At 38.7% G+C, this 13556-nt stretch overlaps 1 protein-coding gene across 1 annotated transcript in view; it reads right to left on the minus strand.

The window, feature by feature from the left end:
- Positions 1-6809: 6809 nt before the first annotated feature.
- TBC1D2B (TBC1 domain family member 2B) overlaps positions 6810-13556 on the minus strand; it is a 35206-nt gene continuing 28459 nt past the window's right edge. The window contains exons 10-13 of the mRNA XM_086471864.1: positions 12366-12483; positions 11431-11616; positions 9991-10112; positions 6810-7065 (exon numbers count right to left, since the gene is read on the minus strand). Of these exons, the coding sequence (XP_086327990.1) occupies positions 6870-7065; positions 9991-10112; positions 11431-11616; positions 12366-12483 (622 nt within the window). The 3' untranslated portion in view covers positions 6810-6869. The remainder of the gene's footprint in view (positions 7066-9990; positions 10113-11430; positions 11617-12365; positions 12484-13556) is intronic.

Raw genomic sequence — 13556 nt, forward strand, 5'->3', positions numbered from 1 at the left:
TGTCTTAAAGACATTCCCCCAAAACTGTAAAACTAGATTTTCTCCCTCTTTATTTGGCAGACAGTAATTGCAATAAATACTGATTGGCCTCCTTAAATTTATTCTGGGCAAGTTAACATCCAACATTTATTAATGAGGAAAGATGTGGTATTGTTCACACCTTCAAAATCAAATATAAATGCCAGGCTGCCTTCGTCTCCAGTTCCCAGTGCCAAAATATGCCCAGAGTTATGGCAAATTATCATACATAAATCAGCAGGCTGTTTCCATTGCAGTAAGTTGCAAACATAGATGAATTTAGAAATTATTTTATACTAGGCAAATGCCTAAAGGCAGTGATTTTTATTACCACAGTTAAAAAGAAACTTGGCTCCAGACTTGTTGTAAGTCAAGAGGACTGGCCTGTGCCCCTGCTCGCCTCCCCTGGGAGTGGTGTTCACAGCCCAGGAGTTCCACCCAGCTCTCCGGATTCCAAAAGGAAAGCTGCTGCAATCTGACATTACACAGGGTGGAGGACAGGAAAGGGGAGCACTAGTAAAGGTTTCAAAGGGCAGTGGAAGAATTCAGACCCCTTTGAAAGAGAAACAAAGATATTTCATTCCTCACCTGTAGTTCTACAATATGATATGGTCACGTGAAAGTCACAGCAATCGTCCTACAAAATTCTCAGAGGAAAGGGCACACAAGGAAGGCCACCTCGTTTGTTTGCTCCTAGCTGCAAGGAAGGGGACAAGACAGCATGGTTTGCCCATGGTTTGAGAGGCCACAACTGCTTTTCAAATCAGGACAAGCTCTTCCTAGATCCTGAACAACCCTGATGTGAATTTAGTATCTGCTGGCCAGCCCTGCAACATCTCCAAGAAGGGTAAGGGTAGATTGAATCGCATCCCTGATGCCATGTCCACAGGGTTTGCAAGCCAAAATACAAGTTCTGCACAAATAAGATATTGCTCTTAGATGGTTATTTATTTGTTCACCCTTAAAACACTAACTCAGACTTCTTTGTAATAGCTTTGGCCATCAGGTCAAAAGCCTTTATGTGAACATACGACAAGAACGGGAAGGAAAACTCAAAGCTGAGTAGCGTTCGAAGCAGGCAGCACAAGCAAACGCTGCAGCATCTGCTAGCCATGCATTTACCAGTCTCCTTTAGAAAGTGATAAAAAAAGCAGCCCATACCTTACATTCCGAAGGGGGAGTCCCAGGCTTAAATACCAGAAAAATACCACCTGCATTTATAAAAACAGGTCAATAGCTTATTTCACAGTTTAATCACCGATCACAGAGCCTGAAGGCATCACTGAGTCAGTTCATCAGCTCAAACCTGCAGTCCTAGAGGCAGCTCACTGCAAAAATGTAACTGTTTTGTACGCACAAAAGGTACACGTCATTTGAAACACACAGGTAGGATGCAGTCAGTCAAGGCTAGAGTATCTTTAAGGCCAAAGTCATCTTAATCTACCAGGTCTATACTAGTGTTGAACGTTCTAATTACTTCTCTTTACAACACCCCAGACTAATTTAAGGTAGAGAATAGACAGTTTTCTTATTTAATAACTATTTGGTTTTTTAATACCACATTCAGTACATAGTCCTGAGTTTTCCTTTCTAGTTTAATCCTCTGAAAAGCTAGCATTGTAGACGGGTATAACTGCAGAGAAGTATGGCTTCTACAGCGTAGTATCACAATGAAAATACCACCTACTAACTTGGTTGTGATTGAACCTTTTACCTTCTTTTCCAGGGGGAACACTTCCAAGGCAGAGCACACCCTTCCTTTGCATTATCTGAGTGAATGTACTTTAGGTGTACTTAAAGCTTCAGCATTACAGATTCTGCTTCCAGTGAGGTCAGGAGCGGCAGATAAAGCAGCTATGTGTAGCACTTATAAAAATCCCTCAGAACGAACACCTGACATATTGCAATACCAGCAGACTTCAGTGTGTTCTCTGCACTGCTGAGACACCCAGAACACAGAGTGAGACTCTGCACGTATTTGGTCTCAGTACAGAGCAGATGAGCTGCGTTTATCCTAAGTTAACCTGTTTCTTAGGAATAAGGTATTTAACAACATACATCAGCTACACCCATCAGCCACGCTCGCATCCTTGTTGCAATTCCACTGAGAACAGATGTCTCGAGCTGAGTCCCAAGGAGGAAACAGGAGCCTCAGCTGTTCTTTACAGGCCCCAGCAGCTGCTAGGGCAACACAGCCTACTTGAGCTAAATATGCCAAGTGTCCAAGCAAGGACATTGCTCCCTATGCAATCTCTTCCCAGAATTTTCTGTTTATCCCTTTAATTTAAATTTTCAGTATACAGGACAGGAGGTCCTTAGGCCACAGTCACGTTCTGCCTCAACTCCTGCTCTCTATCCTGTTTTGCAACCCCTTTGAACAGATTTCCAACTGTGCCAATATCTACTCTTAACAGCTTGCTGTCCTGTAGCAGAACCACAGGACAAGAACTGTGAGCTATTCCCCTCTACTATGAAAGATCTGCTTGGACATGCAATAAAAGTGATCTCCCAGCTCTTATTTTTCCTGTTGCAAACATTTAGCTGTTACGTTTTAGATCTGAAGTAGCTGAGGTAACAGGTAGCCTCTTCAAGGGAATCAAGGTAACCCCAAAAAGCAAAAATAGTATCTGAAAGACAGACACTGAGGTTAGATTTCCAAATTAATTCAGTACTTCAATAAATTTTCAAAGCAGCTGAAATTAATGCACTTGGCTACCAAAGGCTTTAGCAGAACGTTAGGGGCCAAGCCTACTAAAGAGGCTTTTAGTGTCAGGAGATATCATGTAAATACATATGCTTCTTAGGAAGTCTATTCCCTGTGAATGCTCACACGAATTCATTCTCCCCGCTCAAGAAACTAAGGACACCAGTCATGAGTTTACCTAGTCAGCATCACCTGCATGCAACATGTCTATAGTTCACATCTTCATGCTTCAAAGCCAAATTTGCATAATGCTCCTCTGTAGAAACTCTCTCAAATCACATTATCAGACAAACCCACCAGGTTTAGTACTGGTTTGTTCTGATAGCACCTGCAGTTATTTCCACCTGTTATGAAAAAAAAAAATTAAAAAATGAGAGAACCAGGGCAAGCTGTAAAGTAATAAACAATTTATTTTTTCCTTTACATCATCTTTATGAAAATAACATCACTTATGTTTTGTGATTCAAATTTCTTGTACCGCATATTGCTTATTTCTAACATGGCACTTAAGGGAACATTCACTTAAAGAGCTACATAATTTCATGAAATTTATTAATTTTCCATTTCTCAGTTAAGCATGACTGAACATACAACTCTGTCAAAATTAAGACCACTCATTCATTCCTGATGTCTTAAGGAAGAAAAAAAATTTTCCCTTTCTGCTGAAATATCCTACTATGTTTACAGACTGAGGGGAAGGGGAGAATCTCTCACAGAAGACACCTGAAGGGCAACAAAGAATCCTTTTTATTGATTACATAGCTGGTAAAAAAAAAAAACCAACAAAAAAAACCAAAAAACCAACAAACACCAAACAATCTGATAACACTGGATGATAACACTACCTGTACAGGTAAAGCTGAAATACTGTGCAGTTTTAATAGCTAGAGGTGTGGTGCACCAGGTTTTTTGCCTATTTAACAGAAGACAGTAGAATGTTTTAAACAAATAACCAGAAGTTTCACTGGAAAGCCATGCATACGTGTACGAAGACGGAAGAATATTCTGTAAGATGCACCTTAGTGGTTTGGTTTACACCACGTGTACTGGGAACCATGCATAAGGAACTCTTTGCACATATGTACATGACCATCAAGTTAAAAAATAGTCTTCGCAGTCTTTATTTGCATTAACAGGTCGATTTCCTACTAGGTGGCTGGCACGAATGTTAAATCCTCATGCACTGTTTCAGAAGTTTACCCCAGAATACAAACACTTCATATCTATGCAGCTGAGCTTTTGTAGGCCACTGAGTCACACTGTGTTTTTGCTTGGTTTCATCAGGTTTAAATACTGCCTGTGTGTCTTGCATGTCCCTAACTAGTTATCACTCTTCAGAGTTACCAGATTAAGGACCACTAGAAAACTAAGTCACCCAAAGACATTTGCAACAGCAAGGCAAGCTTCCCCTGACATTGCTTCCTGCTATATGCATCCCATTTTTGTTCTATGTAGACTTCTAGTGGTCAGAGGTTAGATGCCTCTGCAATTTTTGACCTTTTAACTACGGCATCAGTAATGATGCTTAACAAAATGAAGCCAACAGCTCACTGGGAACTTGAATATAACAGCATCAACTCATTTCATGTTTGTAAGACAAGATGATTTCCATAAGCTTCCTAACATTCATGTATTAGATTCACACAGTGGCATAAGAAACAGAGCTACCTAGTTTTCCTGTACAACTGGGTAACAACTTACATAATGAAACACAGCAACAGACACACACAAATTTCATCACCAGCACAACTGCAAAAAAGAAATGGTCCTGTAACATTGCAGGTCACGTTTTGTCAGCTAGAGAACTTCCTGAAGAGTTGCCCTAAAGTTAGTTTTATCTTCATGACCTAAGGACTGCAACGAAATCAGTCTGAAAACATCGCCTGAAATCACACAACTAGTTCATAGTGAAGACTCAAAACCCAGGAATCAGACTTGTAGGAATAGGGTAGGTACATACTTCTAAATTCTTCACCTTAATATTTCAACTGTTGCCACTGGAAGGAAGATCTTCAGCTTAGAAAGACTGCATGTAACACTTGAAAACAAGTTTAAAAAAAATTGGACATTACAGATTGATTTAGAGACCAGCTCTTTCAAAACCAAGACAGCATAACCACAAAATTAGAAAACCTGGTCCCATTTTTATATGCAAACACTGATTCTAAGTAAAAAAAGAATACAGTACATGCAATATAATATGAAAAACCTGCCTAACAAACTCAAGTACACAACCAAAGTAACTAGGGAATAGAAAAAACCCGAACTACTGCTTACAATAGACAAGGTAGAGGACACTTTGGAAGACAAAACACAAATCAAGATGATCATACCATGTGTCCCTCATTGGCAAGGATTTCTTGGCTAATTAAAAATTCTATGTCATAAGAAGCAGCATAAATTTTATATCAAAATTAGTCCTGCAAGTTACAACATTCACCACTGATTAAATACTTCCCTTCCAGATAAACTGACTAGATAAAATGCTTATTTAGAGAAGGCTACAGGTATATTTTCAAAAAAGTGCTGTGAAAAAGAAGCAAGATTTCTCCCTGCACACACTGAAGTTTTCCATAACAATTACATGAGCACATCTGATACAGAAGTCCTACTTGTTCTCAGAAAACCAAAAGAAAACACATGAAGTAGAAGCTTGATGCGCTTGACTGCTCCCGACCACCAGTGTAGGTTTTTGCCAATTAGCCACTTCACCAGAGACGAGCAATTTGCTGCCTAGTATTTGAATGCTAGTTTTATCATGATACATCCAGACGCAACATTTAAGTCAATCCAATGTTCTGAAGATCCAATAGCTCAAGAAAGAATACTGCAGAAGTCCAGAGAATATCCAGCAAGAAACCTTCCTCATCAGAACTGTTTAATAGTATTGCTAGTCATCCAATAAGAAAGAATGGCCTCCAGTCAGACTTCTATGGTCAGAAACACTACAGCTAAACACCCCAAATGTTTCCTTACAGCTGTCTTGTAGGACACGCATTCGCACTCATAGCAAAGCTGAGCACATTAAGAGAATATTGCATTTTTCTGCTGGAAAAGGATCTTGAATTTCTGTGTGCATGCTGTGACCTTTAGGCTCTTTTGATTGATTCATAAGTATTTGTTTTAAGAATCCTATCGCTACTGCTATTGTACAATAGTTATACATCCATGCAAAAAGAATGCTATGCTTCTTCTCATAGATCACGACTTCATCTTATTTTGTCCTAAATAAGAAGCAGCATTAAAATAAAACAAACAAAAAAACCCCAAACCTTCAACAGACACACAATTAATTTTTGTCACTCCTGTGACAAGTTCCAATCTTCTTCCATAATACTGGGTTTTGGTTGTGGCTTTTTTGAGCTATTGCAATCAAAAAAGTGATTAGAAATAAAATTGACTAAAAAGAGTTTGATCTATAAACCCTTTTGCATTAATGAGAATCTTTATCAGCACAGCTGCCCAGAGAAGCATAAATGATGTTTTGATATCACTGTTTCAGTACACGCTGAGCACTGAGTGACAAATAGGTGCTTATTTTACCTTTACATTACGCACACATATTCAAGTGTTCTGTTTGACGATCCAGTTTATGTTACTTCAGGAAAAGACAAAGGAATGTAAAAGCTCTTCCTGTGCTTCACTCAATACTTTTCTAGTTTGTGACGTCAAGAACGGCTAGTTTATTCAAAGACAACATGATGAAAGCCATTTAGTGAACCAACCTGAAACCAAAAAATATGATGTCCTCCCACATTGAACCTGCACTACAAAAAAACCCCAAACGTGATTACGTCAAAAAACCCCACAGAATAGCAATGGATGTAGTAAACAAGAGAGCGGACTTTTCTTACTACTCTTTCACATACAGGCACTACAGTGCACTGCAGGAAAACAACTGGCAATTCAGGTGATTGACCGAGACGGATATTAAGTGCTCTACATACAATTCCATGAACATAAATGTAAACAGAAGTGTTTGGCCTCCATACAAAGCAATACTTCTCAAAGTGCTGGAGTTTGGAAATCTGTCCTGCATATTTCCAAAAGCAACTAGTTTACATTCTGTTTGACAGGATTAATAAAGTGTTTTGGAGGTCAACTCACTTTGGTCACGATCCCAAAGAAGAGTTTATGTTGAGTAGTTTCAACTATCCTCCTCATCATCACTAATAAGGTCTCTTTTTTCTACACATGTCTCTCGTTCACGCAGGAAATCCTCACGTATGGCTTCTAGTTCAGTTAGTTCAAGACGCACTTTCTCCAGATGATAGGTCCTCCGGTTCCTGATCTGACGTAATGGAAAAGGATTCAGGTCTCCAAAAGCAATACCAGTCAGTTTCCTGTAAGATTATACAACATTAGAAGACAATCATTCACGTTTGGTGCTATTTAATATCAGTTTTGAACTTCATTCGTATCGATATTTAGTATGTGCCTGCTACCTCCAGTCTCCTTCACGTACCTGGCAGGTCTCAGATGTTATCTGTAACACAAGACTATAAAGCACTCAGCTCTAAAGTTATTTCAAGTGTCAAAGCATTATCAAATGCTCAACAATTTGCAAAGCCACCTGCAAACTCTATATAATGTAATAGCAATTACGGCCTTGACACCACTGAGCAGAAGATGTAAACTTGGCTAATCAGAGCTTCACTGGCTAGACTGACCACTTGGTACATCCAGTTACCTGGTTAACTCCATACAACTCACTGAAGCTCATTCGGTCCCAGCCCAGTCAGCTCTCAAGTTATCCAAGATAACAAAGTGGAGTAAGAGACCAGATAAAGACTGGGACAATACTAATGCAGACAAAGATAATGCAAAACAAGTGTAAGCTGAACTTTATGATACAGTGAGAAAGCTCTGGGATTCTGCTGGCTGGAGCACAGAGATCTCTGAGCTAGTGTCAACTCGAGCTCATCAGATCACACAGCAAAGCACCACAAGAGTATCCATCACCCTTCCAGAGTCATACTGCGTCATACGGTCATTCAGTCACAGCAAAACCAGTAACTGACCTGTCTCATCAGGCCAGAGTTAACTACATCATCACTGTTGATCTATACCTAAAAAATACCTCACTATTTACTAAGGGAAAAGGGGGAACTGGAATTTAACTTAGTCTAGTTTAATTATCAGATGAACCCCAATATTAAGAAAATTTATTTGGACAGTTTATTTAAGGCTAAGCTCTCCCTAGGTTTGCATTTTTAAGTGAATACGAATGACTTCCTGCTTTTTATAAACAGAACATATTCCAGCAGCTTCTCTACCTGGGCGCTTGTTATGGAACACAACTTTCACCTGTAGAAAAACCTAACTATGACATCCTATAACCTAGAGTATTATTATGCACATGTCTATAGAGATTTTTCTCTACTAGAGAGCTTAAACTCAGAAAGTCTGTGCAAAATAATTTTCTAACCCATTCAGGACATCCATGGATTCTATAAAAATAATCTTTCTGAATTTTTCCTCTACAAGATGACTTTCTGTCCACATCAAGAAAGACATCGTTCTACATATTTTTGTATTGTTTAAATACTGATGTTGTAGAAGTTGTACGAAATGGTAGAATAAGAAACCAGGTGGTTTGAATCAGTTCTAGCAGGCAAATTCATATCCCCTAGGTGGCACTACACCACTACTGTCAACTCTGACTTTTAACATCCTAAGGAAACAGATTTACAGACCAGCACAGAGTATATTTGTACTGTAAATACCTTAGATGAATTCTGTCCTCACCATCTGCCAAGGACACCCAATTAGCTCATTTTGTTAACATCAAAACGAGATCTCTTCCAGCAATATTAGAAATCTTTAAAATAGGTTATTTTAGCAAAAGAAAATTTAGAGAGGAGAGCCAAGACATCAGTTCCATCACATAACTGGAAAAGGAAGGGAAAGCCAAACCTGCAGCTTCGATTAAATATCAAAATTTTGTTCCAATTAGGTAAGTGCAAAAATATTAAATAGTTCAATTTCTGCCCCCTCCCCCCCCCCCCCCCCTTTCTTTTGCAATCGTTAGTTTCTGGCAATACTGCTGTGGTACCACTGGTACTACATATTACACATCTGATTATAAGCTATGAAATAACCTATTTATCAATTATGAAATATCTACAAGTTTGTTTTATTTATTGTTTTCTGTTAAAAACATGTGCACACCCTTTCCAGAATCAAGTACATACTTCCAGATTTGGAATCAGAGTCAGCATTTATTTTGGTCACAAACAGCTGTGTCCAACAACTGCCCAGCATTTTTCAAATCAAAGGAGGGAATGCTAAAATACAAGGCACCACGCAACTCCCCCTCAAGGGTTTTTGGAGAGCTTTCAACAGAGGAAGCAACATCTGCTGTCAAGACTTTTACCATTTAAATCATTTGCAGAACATTCTCCCTGCATCAGTCCCAGCAATCCTTTTTAAGACTAAAGTATGATTATTCAGTTTTAACTTCTCTCTAGTCAAAACTGAAACACAGGAAGTCAAAATAATAAATAGCTCTTGCAGTAGGAGCCAAAGTATAATCCAAAATTCATATGGAATTTATTACAGTAAAAACAAACACCTCAGATTCCAGTATATGATTTTGTACTCAATTCAAAATCAGTGAGTTTCAGTATCTGCAAAACATTTTCAAACATTAAACCGATCCCAGTATGACTCTTCTAAGATTAATCTGCTGCTCTACAGTCTTGAAACTAGGAACCCTAAATTACAAACTGTAATTCCTATGCAAAGACTGAAAAACATAAGAGCATTCTAATTTGTATTTATTTTCTGCTTCAAAGTATATCTTAAAATCAGCTGTAATTACATGGCACTAGCCTATGCATTAATGATGCATGAGAGATCTAAACCTAGTGGGTTATAGCTCACATTTTTAATACTTGAGCCAGGATGTGCTTTTATTTCTTCTAAAACATTTTTCAACGTAAGTTGTATCCACAATGCAGGAGCAGACTTCACCTACGGCTGAAATTCTTCAGTGTTGCTACCATGATACAACTGCTAAACAAGACCAACCTGGCAAAGTAGTCTCTATCATACCCAAAAACTTACAGTTATGCATTCATCACTTGTGTTTTGCCTCTGCTAGGTAAAGCTACTAATGAGACATCTTAGTAGTTCATTTCATCTCTAGGTGCTTTATATCTAAATTAAGATTTAGATAAAAACGAAACTAAAAAATAAAACCCACAACGGACTTCTTCCATACCCCACTAAAGTCTTTCAATTATACACAAGTTTGAGTTACCCACCTAGCATCAAGTATAGTGCGTGTGAAATATCGAAGGTACTTGAAAATGGACATTGAATCTTGCAGTTTTAAGATTTCCTCTTCTTTGTATTTAAAAAGTGCCAGGGCAAATCGGAATATTACCTGATAAAAATACACAATGTTTGGTTCTTCATAAGAACAGAATGCACTGATCCTCATTATTATCTATTATAAACTCAAAGGAAAACTGTTACACTTCCGACAGGCTGCATTTGAGCTACAACTAATCACACCTCCCTCTATCTCCCTTCCCTGCCGCTCCCTGCCCCATCCCCCATTTCCAAAAGCTGCCAAAAACTTCTGTTGTGGCCTGTAACCAAGCCAAGGTGTTCTGCAGTTCTACCCAGAACACTATTAAGTTTATAGCGTACAAATTCTTTCAAGTTTTGAGTTCCAAATTCAGTTGTAGAACAAACACTGCTTGGCCAGCTGAATGTATTTCTTAAGTCACTTCAGAGCTAAAATTAATTTCTGCTTTTTAAACAGGTTGTTTTCCAATGCCTTGAATTTTCCCAACACACTGGGTGACTGATGCTTAAGGAATTTCTGATACCAGTTTGTCAATCAACTTTGGCATGAGCTGGAAGAAGCATTATTTGCCTTCATTCTGAAAAGGCTTCAGTAAGTTCTGAACTTCATTAGTCTGTACCTGTCTGCCTTCACAAAATACCATGATCCTTAACGCCGATTTGAATGAACACACAACCAAAATTCCACTGTGTGTTAGAATGCTCAGATGAGGCCAACAAGAAATCTAGCTAAAACACAGGTTGTCTACTTATTTTATAACTCTCTCCAACTGTCTACATTGGCTTTAGTGTTATTATTGTTACTTATTGTTATTAGTGTTATTTATTGAATATTGTTTCCTGCACCAATTTTGTTTCACTGAGATTTGACCAGTATGAAACACATGAAAATTCTTTCACTCCCACCCCTTAACTTATGAGACAGGAGCCAAGATAATAATTGTTTGTTAGTTGTACTTTAAATGTCTGCAGAAATAAAACAAACAGTTGCTGCAGAGACAAGCTAAACATTAGCACTTGGTTAGAACTAATTTTTACATCTTTTCATTACTTCTAACTTCTACCTCCTTCACTGAAGCTTTCTTCTTTTGATAAAGTTACTCAAAACGGACTAACAGCTGCACATAGGAGTAAACAGCACTGGGTGGTGAAAGGTAAACACTTAGCATTTACATTTCTTCCACGAAGTCAAGCTTTTAACTTGCAGAACACGGATAAAATGGAAAGTGTTTTGACTGGTTATTTATGCACATTTCCTCCTTTTTTTCCCCTAACAGTGATTTTAAGTGACAGGATTCTCGTGAAACATCCTTCCTCCGCCCTGCACTCAATAACACCACACTATTTTGTAAGCAGGTAACAACTGAAAAAACTTAGCTCATTCAGTTCACCTTTGGTCCCTCATATAGGAAGGAGTCCCAGATTTTAAAAAGGATGTCGCTAACCACACTGTCCACAAATACCACAAGAAACCAGTTGAAAGTTATGAGAGTATAGTCAACTTTGTATTGTTCAAAATGAGCATGCAGTCGCGGAAGCTTCTCGCTCATTAAATCCTTGAATACTCGCTGATCAACCTAAAGAGATGACAAACATGACATTATTGCTCCTAATTTTCCAACACATATGCATTCAAAGCAAGGCTGTTACCAATCTGGAAAAGTGCAAGTTTTTCCAAGAGCTAACCAGGAAACCTAGGACTGTCTAGTTAACACTGCTAAGCTAGATCCACTCAAAACATACACGGCCACCCAAACAGACACTGCCCTTGCTGACACAACCTTTTGCTTCTCAACCCACCCCCAGTCTCACAGGGCTCCCCACATGCAGATGCGGTGTTCCTACTACAGGTCACTAGCACTGTGCCGGTGCAGGAGCACCAGAGTAGAGAACAAGCTGGGGTAAGACTTGGCGGGTGGCGGCGGCACACACCAGAGCATCACCTGGAAGCAGAGGAGTGCTACAGCGTATCCTGCTTGCAGGACTGCAAAATGCACTCTCACCCCACCTCTCCCAAAGCACCCATAACAGCTCCCCTCACACACCCCCCCCAGTTTTGAGAAAAGAGATAATAAATCAGCTCAGTCAACGTTGTGAAGCTAATAATCAGAAGAGGGGTTAAGGACTCGAGCTCCAAGCAGGTGACCAAACGGTTATTTCCGTGTTGTATTTGGAGTCCTTGCCCAAACAAGGGCCCTGGTGCCTCTAACTCACCTCTGTCAACTCAACACATCCCCCCAAAAAAGGCCTATCAGACAGTTTTAGAGCAAAGTTTTTGACTGGCTGTAGTTTACAGAGCCAGGCTTTATTTTGGCAGAGCACATACCTGAGATCCTAGCAGTGTCTTAGTATAATAATCACGAGGCATGAAAACTTCCACTATTGCTACCAGACACCAAAAAGCATCTTCCTGTTCCAAGTACAGAAGTGCAATCGCTACCAATCTGAAAATAGGGTTTATTTGGAGAAAAAGATTATTATAGTATCACAAAATGTACTAAGAACAATTACAATAAAGCCTTTGTTTCTGTTCAGAGATAAATGCATTAACAGGAGAGCACTAAACAGCAAACAGCAAAACTGTTAATGAAGTTTAACACAGGACTAGGAGATGCCTCCTCAGTCACACCAAGTATTTTTATTCAGTTAAATAAGAAAACAGATAAAGGCAAAAGCAAAGTGATTTGCTAGAGGTCATTTTTCCAGGAACTAAGGCAAAACAATTAGAAGCTTCCAAGTCCTAAATATACTACTCTAATTCCCTGACTTTTGTCTTTTCTTATTGAAGAGGAGAAAGAACAGATCTGCTGTTCTTCTATTTCACACAAAATCGTTTTAAGTTTAGAAAAAGCCTTTTGAGCAAATTTACTTTATATCCATTAAGATAAGTAACACTTCTGTCTTTATCTACCGCTGTCTTTTAAGGAAAAGAAAAAGCCCTAAAATTTTGCAAAGACTAAAATTGTTCTAAGAATTTCTTAAAGTAGGGAAAAAAAATTAAACAGCAGCATTCCTGGTTTTCCTGTTTCAAATTATATTATGAAAGAAAAAAACCCCAGCAATCAGAGAATAACTTCATGTTACTGATAGCTGTTTGAATATGAAAGGTTGCCGCCAATATATTTCTCCAAGTAAACTTGTTTTATTTCTGTGTGCAAGAGGAGTTGTAAAAACATGAACTGCATCTGATGTTACACAGCTTAATAAGGTGATCACACTTTAAAAGCTTAAGAGGACTAAATCACGGAATAAACATCTAATTTACTTGTAAGTTCTGCAAGTATACCCAAATGCAGAATTATTTACAGTAAACCCAAAAACATTCCAGGAGAAAATCATGCTGCACAGAAAGTTCATATTTAGCAAGAGCATTTCTAACACCTTCTAGTCACCAGAGACATGTTGCTCCAAGATTGCAACAGCTCTGTTCTTCAGACGTGTCTTGTGACATGCCAGTGACAATGTTAATACTAAAAATGTACGATTTACTTACAGAGTAGGTAGCACTAGTGACGTA

This window comes from Leptosomus discolor, chromosome 11 (genome assembly GCF_034619465.1).
Source record: "Leptosomus discolor isolate bLepDis1 chromosome 11, bLepDis1.hap2, whole genome shotgun sequence".
NCBI classification, from domain to species: domain Eukaryota; kingdom Metazoa; phylum Chordata; class Aves; order Leptosomiformes; family Leptosomidae; genus Leptosomus; species Leptosomus discolor.